Source organism: Podarcis liolepis (genome assembly GCF_965112155.1).
Source record: "Podarcis liolepis genome assembly, chromosome: 10".
In the NCBI taxonomy this organism is placed as follows: domain Eukaryota; kingdom Metazoa; phylum Chordata; class Lepidosauria; order Squamata; family Lacertidae; genus Podarcis; species Podarcis liolepis.
This window is the reverse complement of record NC_139562.1, coordinates 41357478-41379762: the sequence shown is the minus strand read 5'-3', so window position 1 is coordinate 41379762 and position 22285 is coordinate 41357478. Positions and strand designations below refer to the sequence as shown.

Below are 22285 nucleotides of genomic sequence, written 5' to 3'. Positions count from 1 at the left end.
ATAAATGGAACAAATAAATAAAACCCTATTTGCCAGTTGCAGATTAATTTGACCTCCGATCACTTATGTTGCTGCTGCTTTCTAGGAGGCAGAGGGGTGAGGCAGCATCCAAGCTGGCACAGTGCAAATGCAAATAGGGGAATAACACAATGTGTTTGCACCACACTGACCTCGCTGCCACATCACCCCTTCCTCCTTACGTGCTGTTAGGCAGCAGCAGCAAGACAACCAACCAGAAGTTGGATGAGTCAGATGAGTACAGCCACCCCAGCATGCTGCCTGCTTCTGCCAACATGAATTAATCTAACCTTTTTCTTAGTATAATTCATTAAGCAAGTGTGGGATATCTGATCTTTGACCTTAGAATATATATATATGAATGAAAGCAAACTGAGCTGGGGTCTTATTTATTTATATGGGAATGGGATAATTTATATACCATCTCCCCAAACATTGGGGTATATGCTCTACCTTTCCAAAGTTTTAAGCTCATTTTCTAATAGGAAAAGGCAAGGGAATAAATTTGTGATTGGATTGAATTCTCAAATTGCAGTTACGAGTAAATTAGATGGTGCTAATTCATTGCTGCTGTGCACTGTGCTGTAAGTAATTTCCACGGTGGCTCAGCAGACAAGTGCCTTTGTTTAATGTGATCATACAACTGATGGTTCAGTTCCTACCCAAAGAAAACACTTAACTTGTTTTGAATGAAAAGTTACATGCTGAGATGCTCACTCCAGCTAAAGTTAGCCATGACTCAGGCTGGCATCCTACAATGACTTATATGAGGGTAACTCCCATCAAAGTTAAATGGAGAAGAGTGTGCTGCAATTCGCTTTACTTTAGTCAAAGGTAGTCCTGCATCACAGTCCTAACTATGTCTACTCAGAGGTAAGTTCATCTAATTGATAGGGTTTCCCAGGTAAGCATTGTACAATTGCCAATTGAATTGATTAGGGCTTTGTGATGTAATCCTGCACACACTTTCCTCAGAATAAATCACATTGAACTCAGTGGGGCTTGCTCCTAAGTAGGCACACATAGGATTGCTCTACTGGAATTACATATGATGCAAACTTGAGCTTTCTAATATGAAACTAATTAATGCTTTCAGTTTGTTATTTTCTCTGTTGGTAAACACTGCCGCTACCTTTTAAAACAACTGCTGTTTTGGCCAACAAATTTGTCCATAATTGTGTTAACGTCAATGTATATTTAAATCAAGTTGGTTCAGCCTGGCTTTAAACTGAGAACAGTTGAAAAGAAAAAGAGAACGAAAAGGATCTTCTTTTCTGTGACCATGCATTTGCTAATGGCATAGTGATACCTTTGCTTCCATATGCATCATGAACCGAGAGTAAAAATTGAAATGTCTGGGCATCTCATTTTATGAAGAAGTCACATAGCGACATTTTAAATAGCAGTAATTCTACAGAAGCACTTTGCTTTACTGCAAATAATTCACAGCATGCACAACTGTTTTAAATTGAATGACTGTGCAACCTTGCCTCTTTAATAGCATGTTTATCCACACTTGCCTCTGGACAAAGCAATTTGATTCAATCAAAGATTTTGCCAAAAAACAAACAAACAAAAAAACCCACCCCAACAACAACACGTTGACATTCTCTTTCTGTTTCAGGCTTTGAAACAATTCTTGCTTGCAATACCCTCAAAAGACACTTCCCTCCCCCTTTTTCCATTGCTTCCTTGCTGCTTGCTGACGATGATATTTCTGCAATGAAAGTAGCCTGAATATATATATATGTCAACAGCATATATGACTTTGTGCCATCCTGCTTGCTTTTAATGGCTTTCGCTATAAGGGTTGAGTGCCACTGCCTGCTTTTCAGGGCTTCACTTGGAAAGTACAGTAGCCCTATTAATTACTTCTATTGTTGCCCCTGTTCTTTGCAGGCCTTAAAGGATGACGATGCTGAAACAGGGCTGACAGATGGAGAAGAAAAAGAAGAAGCAAAAGAGGAGGAAAAATTAGGAAAAATTCAGTATTCTTTGGATTACAACTTTCAAGACAATCAGGTTTGAAATAAGTGTGATCAGAGTGTGTTGTTTGAGTCAGGGGGGAGGGTGATCCATTTCTCAAGCTGCCACAGGTGCACCCCAAGTCTGTTTCCGGGGGGGGGGCAAACTCTGTTCCACACCGAAGTCTCTTCCACTCAAAGGCAAACACAATTGGATATGAATATAGCTATATTTTTACACATACACACGTACTCATTTTACTCATATTCTCAACATTTTAAATGGTATTGGGGAAGTGTTGCAGGCATTTTCTTTCCACAGGTATTCTAACCCCCTGTTCCCCTCACAGATCCTCAATGGCTACCCCATTCTGGGAGTTGTGGCTCTAGGAGAGGAATGGGGGTCACCGTACAACTCTCAGTACCCTTAACTAAGTACCGTCCACGGGATTCTGGGAGGAGAGCGGAGCCATGACTGTTAAAGTGTTGTCGTTGTGCTTTAAATGCACGGTGGGGATCTGACCTTTGAGAAAGAATTACTTTCTGTATGGAGAGAGCTACTCTTTTTTCCTGTTTATCCCTACTATGCGTGTGTCATATCAGGATACAAATTCTAACTCAGTAAACTCATGTTGGGAGTTCTCCTTTGACACTTTTGGTGTCTAAGGAAGACATACAGTGTAAAGCCAGCACTGATCCCTGGTGTGTCTTCAATCTTTCTGCCTCAGCAGTAAAACTTTATTCAATATTCTACGTACCTTTTCAAGTAACTCCCACACCATCCATTGTCCTTCAAAGAACAGCATTAAAGAAATCATCAGTCAAAGAATAAAGAGGTATACAGAGAGAGAGAGACTTCCAAAAGCAAACACATAAACAAAAGTATCCTGTATTTTAGACCTTTAGTGGACCACTCTGTAGCACTAAGAGCTCTTGAAATCAGTGTGGATCTTTTAAATCTTCAAAGAAAAGTGGATGTTATGCAGGCGAGGGAATAGTGAAACTGAAATCTTTTGTAGGAAATAGATATAACCTTCCTCAGAAGATGAACAAAAGTTGCCCTGGGTTTTATTAAAAAGAATGCTATTTTGACTCTAGAACATTGGCTTGGGGATTTTTGCTCCCCAAGAGATTTATTTTTTTGCTAGTAGATCTTTGGTAGCGCTCCAAGTATAACTAAGGTGCTAACTAGCATTTATTTACGGTTTCATAATTTCTTCTGCTGCCATAGTTCAGACATTATATTCCCCTGTTGGGCTCTTAACAATTTTCTTGGGATGGATGAGAAAAAGCAAGAACACAAAGATCCATGGCCAGGAAATCCAATTACTACTCATTGTTGGGAAATTGGAACAAGATCACCAAAATACTCCCTGGAGCATAATGACTCCATTCTAGAGAGAATTATTTTCTTAAAAAAAGAATTGAATTACATTCCCTTTCGACTAGCTCAACGTCACAGGCAGGCAAACTGATCCTGTGGCTCCTGGGTGGCTAATGTGGTATAATATATTCCAGCAGAGACACAAAACACAATCATTCGTCATAGAAACAAACACCGGTGTAGTGACCCTGACAGGCAAGCCCATATTCCCTGGAGTGACTCTCAGGGCCATAGCTCAGTGGAAGAGCGCTTTCTTCATATGCAGAAAGGCTGGTGTTAAGTTCCTAGCATCTCCTGGTAAGCCTGAGAGAGACACCTACCTGAAACTGTGGAGTGTCACTGCCAATTAAAACTATAGACAGTACATAGCCAGATGGACCAATAGTCTTGACTCAGTATGAGGCAGCTTCCTGTTTACCTCTGTTCAAACCAGTTGCTCATTTACATTGTACTCACAGTACCCAGGCAGGTAAGGCTTCAGTCAGCATGCAGTACTTTCTTGGTGATCCCATGAAGCCACTCTATATCCCATTTATAAATGGAACACAACTGGGCAGGCCAAAGGACACCATAGCGCCTTCCTTTATGGAGAGCACCAGAATGGAGTGGGGAAGAGGGCAACAGCCAACTACTATAGCTGCATAGTTCAGGGTTCTGGCAAGGGTCATAGCTCACTGGTAGAGCACCCCAGATTCAATCCATGGTATCTCCAGATAGGTCTAAGTATGTCTGAAACCCTGGGGAACTGCTGATAGGCAGTGTAGAAAATACTGGCCTGGATGGACCAGTAGTCTAACTTTATATAAGGCAGCTTCCCAAGATTATTTAACAATACATTTTAAATTGCAGAGTCTTTTTAAAAATAATAATAAAAAAGCCCCAGTAGAATAATTTGTTAGGGAGCTATTTGATGGTGGGCATCACCAAATAAAATATAAAAATCCATATATAGCTCCAATCAGCAGCAGTTTAAATGCCTCTTGTCTGCTTAAAAACAGCTTCTTGAATCTGCGGCTGCTGTAATTGGGGTTTGGATGTTTGTTTTTTTGAAGAATCATGCACCTTTTTTCAAATCTGCTTTTATTAGAATGCTTTGTTCTTTTTAAAAGGAGAACTGCAAGTGTCTGTGTGTGTGTGTGTCTGCAGGCGCATGTATCTGTGTGCAACCATATTGTTGTGTACATGTATTTATAGAGAGAGATGTCAGGAGACAAGGCAAGCTCTTTCGTAAATGCTTGCTGAATATTCTGCTCTGCTGACTCTTTCTCACTTGCCTCTCCCTCTGCTTTCAGCTTTTGGTTGGGATTATTCAGGCTGCAGAACTGCCTGCTCTAGATATGGGCGGTACATCTGATCCCTACGTGAAGGTTTTCCTGCTTCCTGATAAGAAGAAGAAATACGAAACAAAAGTTCACAGGAAAACTCTTAACCCTGTCTTCAATGAGCAATTTACATTCAAGGTATTCTTTTGAATAATTGCATGGCACCCATTTCTTTGTTTGCTATGTATACTAAAGGTTAATCTCTTTCCCAGTCACAGAATTGCTTATGTCCTTGGTTAATTGGTGACCCACGGCAACAACGGCCTTTTCTCTTTGGGAGCCATTCCAGTGATTGCCCTGCAGTGAAAAATGTAAAGGACAAAGGATTATTACCAGGAGAATAATTCAACTGTAGCCTCAGAGCTCTGCTGTTTTGCATCTTTTCATGAATCTGACCTTGAGTCCGGCTGAAACTCCTGTGAGGAAGGGAGCTGTAGCATGGACTCTTTAGATTTCCTGGAAAGCTGCCTTTGCTAAAGAGCCAAAGCCTGTTCCAGAGGGTGGGAGATATCGGCCATGAATGAGATGGGATTAAATGCTGCTGCAGACCACCATTTATGAGCAAAATGAAAAGCTGTGTGCCTTATCCACTTGGAAACCGTGCTAGGAAGCCAGTGCTAAGAGGCCTCTCCTTTCTCCTCTCTCTCTATGACAGGCACGTCCAAAGTCCATTTGGGGGGCCTAATCTGACATGTCGGTTAGTTTAATCCGGCCCCTGGGCAGTTTATTTCCTGGGCTAAAATCCTAAAAAAAAAACCTCAGCAACTTCAAACCTAAAAGAAGCTCAACAACTCCAACCCTAAGAAAATAAGACTTTGGTCGGCCCCCACGGCCCTTCACTTCATCAGATCTGGCCCTCTTTGAAAAAAGTTTGGACACCACTGCTCTATGATCTAGCAAAAATTAGCTGGTCCCCTAATAATGACAATTCCTGGTTGTATATTTTGGATTTTTTTCTTATGAACTAACAACTTCCTCCTTTAAAGAAATAAATAAATCATGAAGGCCTCTGCTGGTGGAAAGCACAACCTCCCACACTGTATTGGAGGGTCTGGCAACCTTCTGGAGGAGATTTATAGGGGGCTGTGGAGAGAAGAGAAAAATTGCTTTTTAACTCTTGTGCCAGCAAGGTCTCCCACCAGTTTGGAGACACTGCTATTTTTTTTTACTCTCAGGGGAGCACATTTTCCCGTTTGCTTAACTATTACTAATAACAGTACTTGCCAGTGTTCAAAACACTTCACAGGCACTACCCTAAAGCCGAAAGTTATTCAGTGAGTTCATGGTACAGATGAGAGACAAATCAAGGGCTTCCTCATTCTCTCAGCCTCCATGCAGATCACTCTCTTAGTTTCTACCCTAATCTTTGCAGAAAATGGGTAGCTCTCTGTGCCTTTGTAGCTTTAAATTGGACGTCTTCTAGACAGGCTGATAGCTGAGACTTTGACACAGCTGGGGGGGAAAGTCAAGAAACATGCATGTCTAAACTGACGAGACCATATAACACCAGTCCTGAAAGACCTGTGTTGGCTTCCAGTATGTTTCCAAGCACAATTCAAAGTGTTGGTGCTGACCTTTAAAGCCCTAAAAAGCCTTGGCCCTGAAGGAGCGTCTCGATCCCCATTGTTCTGCCCGGACACTGAGGTCCAGTTCTGAGGGCCTTCTGGCGGTTCCCTCACTGAGAGAACTGAGGTTACAGGGAACAAGACAGAGGGCCCTCTCAGTAGTGGCGCCTGCCCTGTGGAATGCCCTCCCATCAGATGTCAAGGAAATAAACAACCATCTGACTTTTAGAAGACATCTGAAGGCAGCCCTGTTTAGGGAGGTTTTTCATGTTTGAAGTTTTATACTGTTCTGTTGAAAGCCATCCAGAGTGGCTGGGGAAACCCACCCAGATGAGCGGGGTAGAAATAATGAATTCTTATTCTTATTCTTATTAATGTTTTCAGTAGGATGAGAGAACAGTTAAATGCATGTTTATTCATAAATTGATCCTGCTGTGTTCAGTGGGGCTTACTTCCTAGTGAAGTTGTTTGGGATTGCAGACAAAAAGAAAAGAAAAACAGAATGAAAAAATGAGTCTGGAACACATGCAGTTTCTTTGGGTGGGGGAGGGACACTGTAAATAAAGTTTGGCTCTCTTTTTCCTCTGATCCTTTCACGTAAAGGAATTATCTTGTCATTATGGCATGTTCATTCAGACACCTAAACATGAGTGGAGATGGAGAGAGGGAATCAGGACATATATTAGAGTGCTGTGCAATGCTGTCCAAAAAATTCAGAACCAAACTCAGAACCAAGTTTCCAGCAATATAACAGCAGCACAGCTGAACATCCTTTGAAGGGTTTTCGTCTGAAATGTTCACTGCACTTCAATCGCCATAGGCCTTTCCCTTGGTATACTTAGTCTTATAATGACAGCTCCAGTTTGAAAGCAGGGACAATAAGAGATTGAGGCTATGTAATCACTCAACAAGAAAGATATCCCTAGAGGCCCCCGACACTACTGCAGACATAAGCCGTTTTCTCTTGAAGATGTTCATAAAAATAATCCATTTTTTTCCCTTTGGTGTGGGGAGGGAGAAGAAACTCTTTTTACTGAGTTTTTCCTTTGAGTTTATTTAAAATGAAGCAAAACAGTAACTTTTAAGATTCAGGTGCCCAAGGCAAAAGACAATGGTAAACATCTCCAATGGCCTGGTGCACACATTATGCTCAGCCCAAACCACAAGAGGCTACCAGAGATGAGTCTATGACCACTTTGCTCCTGTCTAGTCATTCTATTGCAGTGCTAAGCCAAGCCATAGTTTGGTTTAGCATCTTGTCAAAAACCTGGGCTCATGGTTTAGCTCTCCTGGACAAGCCACAAGCCATATACCATGAGACAAACCATGGTTACAGTCCATAGTTAGTTTGGGGAAAGCTAATCCATGAGCCTGGGTTCTATGGCTTAGCATAATAATAATAATAATAATAATAATAATAATAATAATAATAATAATAATTTGTTATTTATACTATTAATTTATTAGCATAGTGCAATGCAGTGGCAGAGTGACCCAGGAGGAGCAGAGCAGCTGTGATCTCCTTTCCAGGAGTCTGCATGCTCACACATTCATACTGAGCTATGGTTTGGTCTAGTGTGGTGGGCAAACCAAAGTGTTATGGCATAAGAGATAAAATAAACTGAATCAGTCAAGGCACCTACTGATCGCCACACAATTATCGCAGTTCACAAAACAATGCAATATTCTTACAGTAGCTCCATTTTATTGAATAAAGATCTCAATGGATTAAATCCATTGATATTTTGGGTGCTCATGCAGGAACTCATACAGGAGTCTGTGCTTTGTCTTTTATTTCAGCCATGGGCACACAGAGACCATTCCCACATTTACAAGATATTAAGGCTGCAATCATCTAAACACCCTGCCATATTGTGAAAATCCAGACACAAAATTTGTTACGCATTTTGTTATTTTTAAGGGAAATCGCAAAAAATGCCACTGACAACACGGGTTGCCATACGTCCGGATTTTCCCAAACATTTTTTAGCGATTTCTGCCCAGATACTGCTTCTGACTGCAATATTCCAGCTATTTCCAGGAAATTCCGGACATATGGCAACACTGCTTAATGATACATACTTAGGGTTGCACTGTAAGCAACCCCTATTCTTACTGATGTTCTGTGGTGCTTTGGATCATGCCCACCCATCTTGAACATTCATATTTTGTTACCCAGAAATGTCCATTAATATTTGTCACGTTCCATGTCTTGGCTAATGAGTTCAGGGGTGGCGCATCATAAAACGTATCTTGTTGTCATCTTCTAGCAAGCAACTATGAGAATTTTCACTGTGTGCATAATAGAAACACACATTCTGTGTCAGATCTCTTTAGTCTTCTTCATTAGTTGTTACAGAAGTAGCCACGTCGTATTTCGGGCCACTCATACATTTCTCCTGAGTCACAAATAGGATTTCCTTTTTGCTCTTATCTCCTTAAAGGGTTTTTTAAAAATAATAATAAGTGATTCCTCAGCTTCTCAGATGATAGAACTGCTTTTAATTAATACATTTATGATCATACATATTGAAAGCTGAAGTACTAAGAGGAATTTCACCCCTGGGTTTATATCTTGACTTAAGAGTGCCAGGAGAATGTGATTCTTTTTGAACCATCAGCATCTGAAAAGTGAAGTGCAATTCAGAATAAAGTGTTCAGCCAGGAGGGAACCTTCAAACACTTCTGTGATGCCTCTGGAGGCTGAAGATTTCTATATCTGCAGCCTGTGTGATTTCTGGCCTGTTGTCATAGGTCATCAAAGTAAAAAATCTACCGCAAGAGTTCTCTGCCTATGTTAATCACATGCACTGTGTCAAACGCGCAGAAGGGCTTCATGAGCACCCACCTGAGTCCCTGGATAAAAAGGCAGGCGGCAGTACAGGTGAAACTCACCCACATCAATGCTGTAGTAATTATTATTATTATTATTATTATTATTTATACCCTGTCCATCTGGCTGGGTTTCCCCAGCCACTCTGGGCGGCTTCTAACAGAACACTCAAATACAATATTTTATGGCCATTGCAATAATATTGCAGGACTCCCATTTGGCCATATGGTTGATAATTAGATCAGCTTTACTGCGTAACCCTATACATGTCTACTAAGAAGTAAGTCCTACTGAGTTCTGAAGGGCTTATTTCCAGAATTGCAGCATAGGCTGTAATATTGTGAACAAATACAATATGGTGGCTGGCAGTGATAAAAGTAAAAATTATTTGTGTTAGCAGATCTGCAAAATTATTATCATGCAAGTGGGACCTGTAACAGACAGTTACAGTGCAGAGTGCTTCTGTTTAGGGTCCCAGCCACTGCATTCAGTCCCCACATCAAAAACTGTCAGTGTTCTGCACATGCTGAGCATGCTTAGTTCTCACAGGGCGGGTTTTTCTTGTAGGGGGTGTTTAGTTAAGTTTTTTCCTAATTATTTTGGCACTTCTGCATACCTTGAGGTTCTTCTGAGCATGTCTATACCTCACACTTGTGAGTGAATGGTGCCAGCTTGGCTACGGAAGTAGTGGCCCTTGCAGCCTGAACGTCTGAAATAAACAGACTAATGTACTGCCGGCTAGATCAGGCCAATGGCACATCTGGTCCAGCATCCGGTTCTCACAGTGGCCAACCAGGTGCCTGTGGAAAGCCTGCAAGCTGGACATGAGCACAGCATCATTCTGCCCACCTGTGATTCCCAGCAACTGGTATCCAGGTGCATAATACCTCTGATATTTGAGGCAGAATACTGCTTCCATGCCTAGTAGCCGTTGTCCTTCCTAATTTGTCCAGTCCTCTTTTAAAGCTATCCAAGTTGCTTTGTACCGCACCTCGGCACGTAAATCTATAAAAAGGTAAAAGTTTATACAGTACAAACAGTCTTCAGGGAGGCTGCTTTAATGTTCTGTTCAGATAGTCTTAAAAGAAAATGTAACAACAATGACCCCAAAAGTCACCAGTGAAGTGTGAAGCTTTTCCCACCTCTTTATAACCAAGCATATGGCTTAAAAATAGGGATAAATTAGGACGGCTGTGCATCCTACTTTAGAAGGAACACTTCTCTGTTCGAGGGCTCTTTGATCTAAGTCCAGTTTAAAGATAAAGAAGCATGAGAAGGGGAAACAAGCAGGGAGTACAGTTAGCACCGGGATAGGAGACTGAGCAGGCATGCAGATCATATAGTCTTCTCCACTATGTTGAGAAGTATTGCATTTCTATTTCATTTATAGTAATTATTTCTGAATGTGAATCTATACATATAAATTAGCATACACAAATTGTATGCAGATCTTTATCTTCTTTTGTCCTCTTTTTTGGGTGATGCATTAAATGACCCCTTCGGATCAGCATTATGCTACTGTCATCGTATAATGTCAGGATACATGTTAACGTGTGCTGTACTCCCCTGCCCTCTTTTGCCTTAACGGATGTGTCTTTTAACCTGAAGATTTCTTCACAACTTTTGAGGAACTAGCACGAAGAGAGAAGGGCCAGCAAAACACAGGTCCTTTTGAGAAGAAATGAAAGCTAGATGTTTGCAAAGGACCAAGGCAGATTTTAATGCTCAGCCATTTCACTTCACTTTAATTCCCCTCCCCTTTTAAGAAACTTGAGTAACAGTGAGAGAGAGATGTACAGGCACATATGGAAGCATTCGTATTTGGAAATATAAATGATAAGGGGTTTATTAAAAACGGTCAGGCCGGGGGGGGGGGTTGTGTTATATTGTAAATAAAATTCCAATTAAAAACAGTCAGGCCTCCACCCCAAATCCAACATTTTTTGCTCAGTTTTTCCAGCCAACTAAAGATACTTCAGCTGCATCACTTCCCATGAATATGAAAAAAAAAAAACATGAATAATGATCCTCTTCCTAACCTAAAGCATCTGTCCATAACACATCTGAACAGGTGGAAAATTAGCCAGAGCCTGGCCTTCTGCTGCCAACATTTATAGCAATGTATCATACTGTAGGATGAGCTTCAATATCCATTTGATGAAACACAGAATCCTGATATGAGGGGCTGTAAAAGAATAAAGCCACTTTCAGGTTGCATCCCTATGACCACTTACTTGGGATTAAGCCCTATTGAGCTCAGTGGGACTTACCTCTCAGTAGGCAAGGAGAGGATTGTGCTGGAAGAAAACTGCATAGTCTCTAATTTCTCTGTGTCAGACATTGAAAGCCAGTGCTTTTCCATCAGTCTGTAGGCTGCTGTTTTTTTAGAACGTGACAGCATGATTTATTGAGAGAAGCATTCTGCAGTATCGAAAACTCATGTATCTGTGGGGCAAATAATTGGTCTTTAGTTTCACGTTGGAGTCATAACTTTAAGAACTCAGGGCAAATGCTGCAGAGTGATGAGCGAGCTACCACATTGTTCTGTAGAATGCTCTAGTCTGCTATTACAAACCAGTGCATCAGATGACTCTCCCAGAAAATGTGTGTCATATTTTTCCCCTAGTTCAATATAAAGGGAATGACAGCTGATAAAACAAAGAAATGGATTTGCATTGCAGTGAAAGCATATTTACTGCATAGGCTACAGAACCTGGCATTTTCTCATTCTCTGATTTTATTTTTGTTTTATTTTTTGTAAAAAATAATAATAATACAGGTGCCGTATTCTGAACTGGGAGGAAAAACCTTAGTGATGGCAGTATATGACTTTGACCGCTTCTCCAAACATGATATCATTGGGGAGTACAAGGTGGCCATGAACACTGTGGATTTTGGTCATGTGACTGAGGAGTGGCGGGATTTGCAAAGTGCTGAAAAAGAAGAGGTAAGAAAAGCATATCTATTGTTGGCATTTGTTAAACCTCAAAAGAGTAGTGGGCAGAATCTGTTTTGACTCCTGTTAATCTGAGGGAACATAAGTAGCTCATAAACACTTAGAAAATATTCTGCTAGATTTAAACAACAACAATTTTGAGATCCGTTTGGTATCCTTGTTTTATTTATTATCTCATTGCATACTTCTTGCACCTTTGTAACACTAAAACCACACTGTCCTCCGCCCTCAGTAAACAAATAATACTGAGGGATATGGGTAGGTGAGAGAAGAAAGACAAAAGCTTTTTGCAGGATGTTTGGGTGAAGGAAAAGTTTACCGTAGGTCAGAGACCTATAGGTTTGGAGGAGGTTCTGCCATTTTGATTTTGGGAGGATGCTAATTATGAACACTGATTTGATGTGTCACTACTCACTTGTAGGCAGTATCACAAAACCTGAGGCTGGTGATGCAAAACTAGTACAAAACTATGCCATAATTTCTTGTAGGGGAGGAACCAGATTGAGGGGTTCATAGTTAATGGGGCTTTTGCCTCTCTGTCCAGCCCTCTAGCAACCACAAAAGGGCTTGTGCTTTCTCAGGTGGCTTCCAGATGACTGTTGAGTATTCATCCTCCTATGCTGACCTAAGGTTTGAAGGAAGGATAGACAAAAGTCAGCTATTTAATGAGCATTCTTTCTGATTCATTTGTGCGAAGCAAGTGTTAATCCATGTATTCCCATGCACTTTCCTGTTGTTGTTTTTTTTATTCTTGCAAAAGTCTGGGGTGGGGGAGAGAAACAGGTTTGTTGTGCAAGAGCACCAAAATTAACTTTAATTGCTCAACTTGAATTTGCGAGTATGTGATTCAATGCCACCTCAAAATTAGAGAAAGGCTGGAAGCTCCCTCGCATGGAGATTTGTTTAAATAAAAAGCAGGCCTTTCTCCTGCTGGTTCTTATCTCGTCCATACCTCCCTGCACATAGACGTAACCCTTTCTCTCTCCCAAGCCCTGCATGCTTGCCAGAGGACTTGGAAAAGAGGCAAAGTTTTGTCACTCCTGCAGCTGTTTGGAGAAGATTTTCTTAAAAGAAAGCAGCAGAGAGACTGCTGCTTTTTCTTATCTTCTCCATACCACAAGACAAACAAGAGAAACCCCTGTTCTCTTCTGAAAACCATCTGAACATGCTAGAAGGATGGGGGATGAAGATGGAACTGGGGGTAGAATTAGGCGCAAAGGTAGAGAGCGGCTGGGCTGCTAAAGAAAGCTAACATTTGTAGACACCCTGGCTGCAATACGTGGAGCCTATACAGCATGACCATTACCCAGAAGCAAGATTGCTGGGCACTAGATGATAATATACATACATACATACATACATACATACATACATACATATACTGTCAGAAGGGAGTGTGGTTGCTCACGAAGATAAGAGCCACGACTCCAGCCTGTCTTTTCAGGTTTTATTGAGTGCAAAACTTATGTACAGTGCAGAAGTTCCAAAACCATGTCTGTCTAAATCGCTAGCAGAATCTGGAAGTGCCTTCTTCCTATTTCCCCTCCAGCATAGAAAACTGGGGAAAAAAACCCTCTCCACCTTTTTTCCTTACGTGGAAAACTATGCAACGGAAGCTGCACATTCTCTGCCCTGGTAGCAATGTTTTGGCTCCCCTTTCTCTCGTCTTCCGTGTCTCCTGAAAACTCCCCCTTCCCAACTCTGACAAAGTGCAGCTGCTCAACAGAGGAGGGGGCTCTCTGTACGTTTCTGTGTCTCCCCCCTCCCCTGCAAGCAGACCCCTGATACATACATAATGTATGCCACTGTTCCACAGTTCAAACCGTGTTCAATGTGTCTTACAACATAACAAAAGTAGTCAAAACAAAACATTTAAAAATACACAACCAAACAAAACAATTTGCACGTAAATCACAACATATAATAAAGATACAGAAAGCCAACAGCAACAACCCATTACCTAACAACACCCCCAGACAAGACCCCAGCCCAGGAGTCTGTTCAGCAGTCTTAGCTTACAGGTTACAGGGATCCAGGCAGAGGGCCTTCTCAGTAGTGGCACCCACCCTGTGGAATGCCCTCCCACCAGATGTCAAAGAGAACAACAACTACCAGACTTTTAGAAGACATCTGAAAGCAGCCCTGTTTAGGGAAGCTTTTAATGTTTGATGGATTACTTTATTTTACTATTTTGTTGGAAGCCGCCCAGAGGAAAGTGCTGCAAGGCAGGGAGCAGGAGGTACACTGGGACACTTTCTCAGTCAATTCTGTTTCTTCTGAATTTCTCAAAACATGCACCAGGGAGATTTTTTACCATTCTAATAGAATATGGGATGTTCAATGGGATAGTCTCTAAAGGCAAACGTAACCAAGAGGCTCGTGACACCAGTTAAAGGCAAATGATTTGGGCCATGCACCTTAGTGTGTCACAGGAACATTGTACCATATAAAGATTGAGGGGATTCCTATGGCATGGAATAAGTCAAAGAAGAAATAACTCAGGGGTCCCCAAAGTGGTGCCCACAGGTACAGATGCAGATGAAAGAAGCCTTCCCTGATGCCCTCAAAATTAGGCTTCAAATAAGCATTATGTTGTATCCAATAGGATAGGTTGCGACCTATGCTTAGCTGTGCAGGGTGGGGTGATTCCCACAACAATCTCTCCAGTTTGCAAAGCTATGGGACCCCTGGGCTGCAGATTTTGAGCTTTCCCTTTGGAATGTGCCTTACAGCTTTGAAAGGTAGATCAGTATTATTATGCTTGTGCTGCAGTTGGGGTGAGGAGGCTGCGGCTTAGAGAGAGGGGCTCACTTAAGGACAGCCTGCAGCTTTACGGTAGAGGCCAGATTTGAACTGCCCCTTAGCTACTATGCTACACATGGAGCTTCAGCTGAAATCCTTTATGCAGTTACATGGGCTTAAGTTCCCTTTGAACTTAATGAGGTATGCTTCTGAGCAGACCTGTGTAGGATTGCACTGCCAGAAGGCTAATGCTGCAGTATACGTGGTTATTCCTCTTTGTCAAAACCTGTGTTCATTTGACATAATAAAAGCACAGGGCTCTTCATGGTTCCGATTGTTGTGCTGGTCCCGGTCGTGTTCTTTGGTATAGCATCTTGCCGTGCCAATGAACACCTGTGCATTAAAGTGTAAGTCACATACACTGTAGACTTATGAGTCATAGCTTCATTCCAGCAATGATAAGAACAGGGGAGGGTTTCCACTGCAAATAATAATAATAATAATCCTGACTGCAGTCAGTGCAGAAGTATAGCTCAGCATCCTCTATTATGTTTGGAAATCTTTCTTGTTTCAGAAAATGACGTGCCTGTTGGATGATTGTATTCATGCAATAAATGTTTTCCATGATAAATGAAGTAAGCCTTCAATGTTGTTGTTTTTTGTGTCTTAGCATCTTTCTGATTATGTGCTTGACGCACTCAAGTGAGCAACCGATAAATGTGGGGAATTGCCATTGTTTAGTGATTAACTGGAAAGTTAGATGAGGTTTATTTTTCTTTATGCCTGATAAATTATTTTCTTGAAAGCAAGCGTGCTATGTTAGAATAATTTAGCATTACTTTGAAAAGAAAACTTACTTTTAAAAGATGAGGTAAAGCTTCATAGTTTTGATTTCGTCTTGCAGTTTAGCACACTTCTTATCTTATGCAATATTTTGTGATCTTCAGGACTGATGTAAACCTTGACCTGTTGCTGCTGTTTTGAGATTATTTCAGTCTGCACACTTCACCTCCAATAATTCAGAGCCTACAGCAGACCCCATCTCATGCCGAATATGTTCTGCTGGGCCTTGGGGCTCCTTGTGCATCTTTCATAGAATTGCTGAGTTGGAAGGGACCCTAAGGGTCATCTAGTCCAAACCCGTGTGCAGCAGTCTCAACTAAAGCATCCATAACAGATGGCCATCCAATCTCCGCTTACAAACCTCCATGGAAGGAGAATCCATCACCTTCTAAGGGAGTCCATTCCACTGTCAAACAGCTCTTACCATCAGAAAGTTCTTCCTGATGTTTAGGTGGAATCTCCTTTCTTGTAATTTGAATCCATTGGTTGAAACAAGCTTGCTCCACATTCCATATGACAATTGAAGATGGCTTTCTTATCTCCTCTCAGCCTCCTCTTTACCAGGCTAAACATACCCAATTCATTCAACCATTCCTCATAAGGCTTGGTTTCAACTTGGTCGCCCTACTCTGCACATGTTCCAGCTTGTCAATATCTTTCTTAAACTGTGGTACCCAGAAATGGTCACAGTACTCCATTTGTGGTCTGGCCAAGGCAAAATAGAGCTATTACTTCCCTTGATCTGGACACCATTGTTCTGTTTATACAGCCTAGAACAGCATTAGCTCCCCCCCCTTTTCCTTTTTTGCTGTTACATCGTACTGTTGACACATGTTAAGCTTGCTGTCTACTAGATCCTTTTCACATGTAGTACTGGCAATCCAGGTGCCCCCTCCATCTTATATTTGTGCAGCTGGTTCTTTGTGCCTAAATGTAGAACCTTACATTTGTCCCTATTGAAATGCATTTTATTAGTTTTGGCCCAGTTCTCCAGTCTGTTAAGGCCATATTGAATCCTGTTTCTGTCTTCTGTGGCATTGGCTACCCATCCCAATTTGGTGTCATTTGCAGCCCATCAATACCTTCATCCAAGTCATTTATAAAGACGTTGAATGACAATGGGCCCAGAACCATTAGTGAGCACTCTTTGGGTTTGGTCAGTCAACTAGCTACAAATCCACCTAATAGTTACCTCATCCTGCCCATATTTTACCAGCTTTTCCTCAAGAATATCCTAGGGCACACTGCAACGTTATCAGTTAAACGGTCTAGACAAATATGTGCTGCTATGTAGAGAATTCTACTTTAGGGCAAGTTATTGTAATATAGATGTTTCTCCTATGAGTCTGCGGCTTAGAAATCTTATGTATTTCAGCTATGGAAGTTCTGCTGCGATTTTCCCAATCTGTGCTGAATTGTCTTTGGTTCATGGCTTGCGTAGGTAGATGGCAAGACTTTATTGTAACGCTTCAATATCCTAAAGATACCAAGTAAAACACAGCAAAAAAGGAAACTGTGTTTAATTAAGCCAGATGTGCATTGAGGGGCACGTGCTTGTCTTGTTAGTGCTCATGGTACCACGGCCTGCCCCACTAATTCCAGAAAAAAGCATGATTAAAATAGACTTAAAATCCTAAGCAACTGGATCCCATCCAAAATAGTACAACAAGTGTAATTATGTTTAATTACTGCTAAGACATTTTTTAAAAACAGACTTATCTTTATTTTAATTGCAGAATGTAACATTTGTCACAGAAAGCCAAATTTGCAGGCAGTCTGTTCAGTTATAATAATACAAATTGTTATGACAAGTTTTCACTTATTTCTTTATTTTTAAACTTTTTGCTGATAGAGAATCATAAGAAAGCTGGCAATTAATGATGGGGAAATTAATCCTTGAAATAGTTTGGTTGTGACCCCTGAGGGTGGAAGCATATTTTAGCTTCCATTAATGATGGTCATGACCACTTGCTTAATCACCTAAACTGACCTTAGTCCATCTTCTCTCTTAAGTCTTTATCTTAACTGCTCTTTACACAGAATTCTGTTGTTGTACATAATAACACAGAGTTTTAATGAGCGGCTGTGGAACAGGAAGACGCATCTGACAAGCTGTTGCCCTCTTCATTGCACTAACTAAAAATTCAGTCTGTTTCCCAGCCCTTTCTCCTTAAAAGGGTCAGGGATAAAATCAAAGGATGGGGTTTTAATGAGACATGAGAGGCTTCCTTCTGTATCTCGTGACCCAAGCAAATTTAAAAACCAGCTTCATGACTTCTCCCCATTTCCCTACAGAACAGCCGATTAATAAGTCAATGTTGGTGAAGCACTTTAAGAGATAAGAAGTGCTGTGTAAAGTATTTGTCAGGCTTTGCGAGAGCTTGAAAGAACATCTCCAGTCTGTAGGATGGCTGGTGAAAATTGTATAGGAGAGATCACATGAGCTACAAGTCAGGACAACATCTTTCTAACCTTCCTCCATTCAGCCTTGTTAATGTTATACATAATTGCTATGTGTGTTGCATAGCTTCAGGGAGAGTCAGACTCCCTGAAGCTAGGCACAGAATTGATGAAAATGGAACAGGAGAAAGACAGCAGTTCACTAGTGGATGGCAGATTAAGCAGCAGGCTGGAAGAAGCTTGAATGAGGGAGCTATGGGAAAGGGACCAAGAAAAAAACAAATTAGGAGAGAACAGTCTTGTTTAACTTTTATTTTTATTTTTTATGTATGGGCAGATGATAACCCACCCCAAGAACTTCAGGCGAGGTAATGAAATCCATTTGTTATGTAGGTAAAGCATCAAACCACAGGAAGGCTACCCCGCTTTTGAAACTAAAGCAATACTCTGCATTGTGGAACTTTGTGTTTGCCTTTTGCATTTCCTACATCAGCACTTGCTTTCACAGCAGGTGTGATAAACCTGTGGCTCTCCAGATGTTATTGAACTACAGCTCCCATCATCCTTGGCTATCAGTCATGCTTGTTGGGGCTCTTGGGGATTTTAGTTCAGCAACATCTGAAGAGCCACAGGTTCTTCATAGAATCATAGCATTGCAGAGATTGAAGGGACACCGAGGGCCTTCTAGTCCAACCCCCTACAATGCAAGAATATCAACTAAAGCATCCATGACAGATGGTTATCCAGCCTCTGCTTGAAAGCCTCCAAGTAGGAGGAGAGTCCACCATCTTCCAAAGAAGACCATTCCACTGTTGAACAGCTCTTGTCAACAGAAACCAAGCTTGTGTTTTAGCAAGTGAAGACTTAAATCCAACCTTGAACTATGTGATTACTGACTGGTACAGTGGTGCCCCGCAAGACGAATGCCTCGCAAGACGGAAAACCCGCTAGACGAAAGGGTTTTCTGCTTTTGAGCTGCTTCGCAAGACGAATTTCCCTATGGGTTTGCTTCGCAAGACGAAAACGTCTTGCGAGTGTTCCGATTTTTTTCTGCCCCCCCCTTTTCTAAGCCGCTAAGCCGCTAATAGCCTTTTAGCCGCTAATCCGCTAAGCCTTTAATCGCCGCTAAACCGCTAATAGCGCTAATCCGCTAAGCCGCTAATAGGGTTGCTTCGCAAGACGAAAAAACCGCTAGACGAAGAGACTCGCGGAATGGATTATTTTCATTTTGCGAGGCACCACTGTATGTTCTTGTGACACTCACACACCCCTTTGTATTCTCCACCATGACAAGGAAGAAACATTAGCAAAGTTCAAAGAACTCATTCTTGCCTATCAAAAACACTTGGACCAACAGAGGGTTGGGTCTTGGGGAAGAATTTCATGCGCCAGGTAGAGAGGCTGGGAAAGCTGCATTTCACTTTTACCACCACAGAGTTTCTCATTATTCTTTTTTATTATACTTAAGTGCTGTACAAAAATTAAACAATCACACAGGCCCTCGATTTCTTGCAAACTTTTTTATTGTGAAGTGAATGATCCAGCAGGAAGCTTATTCTTCTGGGCCTTATACAGGAGAATTTCTCCCTGGATGATGCCAAAAAGCAATGGAGGGGAAAATATGCATTTCTGAAAAGGTTATAGACAAAGAGTTGGGAGGAGCAGCCTGAGAAAAAAGAAAGCTTAGTCATTTTCTTTGCATTCCTCCTGCCAGTTTTTAAATGCCAATTTAGACCATGTCAGATTACCATAGTAACCACTTAGCCTCTTTTCAGATCTTGTTGTATTTTCACTTTAGTTTAACTACTTGCTGAACTGACATTTAAAGCACTTTGTATCGTAGCTATGATAGACAGAACGTATTTATTAAACAAAAAGAAACGAACGTCTTGCACAAAGCACAGTAATGAAAAGTGTAGCAATTGGATTCCCATTGTAAATTGCTTTAATAGCCTTAGACAGGCTGTATGGTGCTAAGGAAATACTTAATAGTGAATACCCGTCAGTGAATTGAGAATGTGCACTTTATAATGAGAAGACAATTTTTCAGTCATAATTTATCCAAGGTGGTTTAGTAATAAAAAAGACACATTACTTCATAAGAACGTAAGAAAGGCTTTGCCAGATCAAATCAAAGTATATCCAGGGTTCTGTTTCCAACATGGGTAGGCAGGTGGCTTTGGAAGCTCATAAGAAGAATCTGAAATCAATGGACTGTCCTAAGATTTTCTCATCTGATATATTCAGAGGTTTATATTTAGAAGTTTCTTATATAACCGTTATTAGGTACATCCACAATTAATTGGTCCACTATCTAAGCTAGTAGCTATTGCCACCCATTGAAGATGTGAGTTTCTCCTTCCAGTCAGCTTTATTTGGGTGATCCCAAGTTCCAATATTATGAGGAAGGTTAGAAAATATTTATGTACTTTCACCGCATTTTTACAATCTCTTTTCAAATTTCCTTAAGTTAAACCATTTTTTGGGTCAATGATGTCCAAATGTTTTAACCTCCAACTTGTAGACCACTTGAAACAATGTATGACTATCATAAGACTACATTTATTAAACTGGTAACGAGAAGAAAATATTTAGCAGCCCATTATGAAGATCCTGTGTGTATGTGTATATATGAGACAGAACACACATGTGTACATGCACACACATGCTTATATATACACATCTTTGGAGAGAGAGGGTACACATATCTGTATAAGTTCTGGGAAAAGAACGGATGTGTATGGGTGATGATTCAAGGGGAGAGAGACTGTATGGGTGAAGCTCATGGAAAAGAAAAGGTGTGTGTGTGTGTGTTTAGTAGCTAGTATGGAAATATGGAGGGCATGCATGTGTGTCTCTGGCTGATGATTTGAGGAAGAAAGGAGCTATGTGAGAGTTGGCTGTGTCACACTATGCCCCTTGGTGTGAAGAAAATTTAGTAAAACATGGTGGTATCTCAAGCAAAAGGCCACGGTTCAATAGCACGACAGGAAATGCAATATAAAAGGAATGTTAGAAACCAAGACAGAAGCGCCAGCATTATAACAGGAAAAATTAATGGAACAACTCCCACATCTGAATGCTCCCTTCCTATTGCAAACTGCTTTGGGTGTCTGGGGCTTTGCAAACCTCATTGGACAGCCGATCATAGCACTTGCAAAGCCCAATGCACAGGGCTTTATGCAGAATTCTGCAGGCACTACTGATCAGCTGGTGCACTTTGAAACCCCCTTTCAGCCCAGCCACACCTTCACCTACCTCTGCAGGTGGGTTTTGCTTGACGGAGTCTCTCAGGCCAAATGGGAAGGCTGGAGGTTCACCACCCCACCTTAAAAAAAAAAGAAGATTTGTGGTCTAGAAGTGCTTTCAAAGTGACTAATAGGTCAGATGGGAGAGATAAAAAGGTTGAGGAGGGTGCAGGAGGAGAAAGATCTGGACAAGGAGGAAATAGGAAAGAAGGAAAGTAGAGAGATGAGACCAGAGAGCAGGCATTCCAGTCTCCCAGCATCACTGCAGCTTATTATATTGCTGTGTCACTTCAGTGTATGTCTTGTATATGTAACATTATTATTCTAATTTCCTATTGTGCCAACTATTTCCTGAGTGGAGCTTTTCTTTTTGTCTCATCTGAAGATGTTACAGGATGTCACAACAGCTGGTTGTGCAAATGACTGGCAAATCTGCCTTCCTTTCTTCCACTCAAACGCCTTAAAGCATAATAATTTATGTGCCTCCTCTGAAGGCGTATGCGTTACCGCCACATGTAGGTGGGTACACCTCATGCATCTTCCCATGGTAGGAAGATAAGGAAGTCCTTGGGGTGTTGCGGTGACAGTGGGAGAAAAAATGATGGATGCCCATAGGACTGTTTCTGCTTCTGTTCCGAAGCTGTACAAGTTCTGATTACTAAATGAATTAGTTTCCCATCTGTGGTAGCTATTCCTGCAAACCATTTGGGGAAGGGTATATTATTAATCTATTTAAAATTATTTATATCCTCTTCCTCAAAAGGTATCAGAGCAGTGCAGAAGAACACTATGAAATATTAATGGAAGAAAGAAAACTGTAAAATTCTCAGCAGTCCAAATAGCTAGGAGGGCATAAAAAGCATGGTTACTCAGAAGTTTTAAATTGCCCTCCTAGGGAGAAGCAGCGAAGGAATTTATTTAGTTATTTATTTAGCAAGATTTATAGGCCACTTTTTAATATATATATAGGGGGGAAATCCTCTAAGCAGTTTAGAGAAAAACCTACAAAA

The 22285-nt window shown here is 41.2% G+C and overlaps 1 protein-coding gene across 4 annotated transcripts in view; it reads left to right on the top strand.

Moving 5' to 3' along the window:
• Positions 1 to 22285, top strand: part of SYT1 (synaptotagmin 1) — a 335884-nt gene that overhangs the window by 250870 nt on the left and 62729 nt on the right. For 3 of the 4 annotated variants that reach the window (XM_083463106.1, XM_083463108.1, XM_083463107.1), the window contains exons 5-7: positions 1918 to 2040; positions 4659 to 4826; positions 11866 to 12033. In XM_083463106.1, coding sequence (XP_083319232.1) covers positions 1918 to 2040; positions 4659 to 4826; positions 11866 to 12033 — 459 coding nt within the window. The remainder of the gene's footprint in view (positions 1 to 1917; positions 2041 to 4658; positions 4827 to 11865; positions 12034 to 22285) is intronic. The other variant, XM_083463109.1, reaches the window with a different exon arrangement.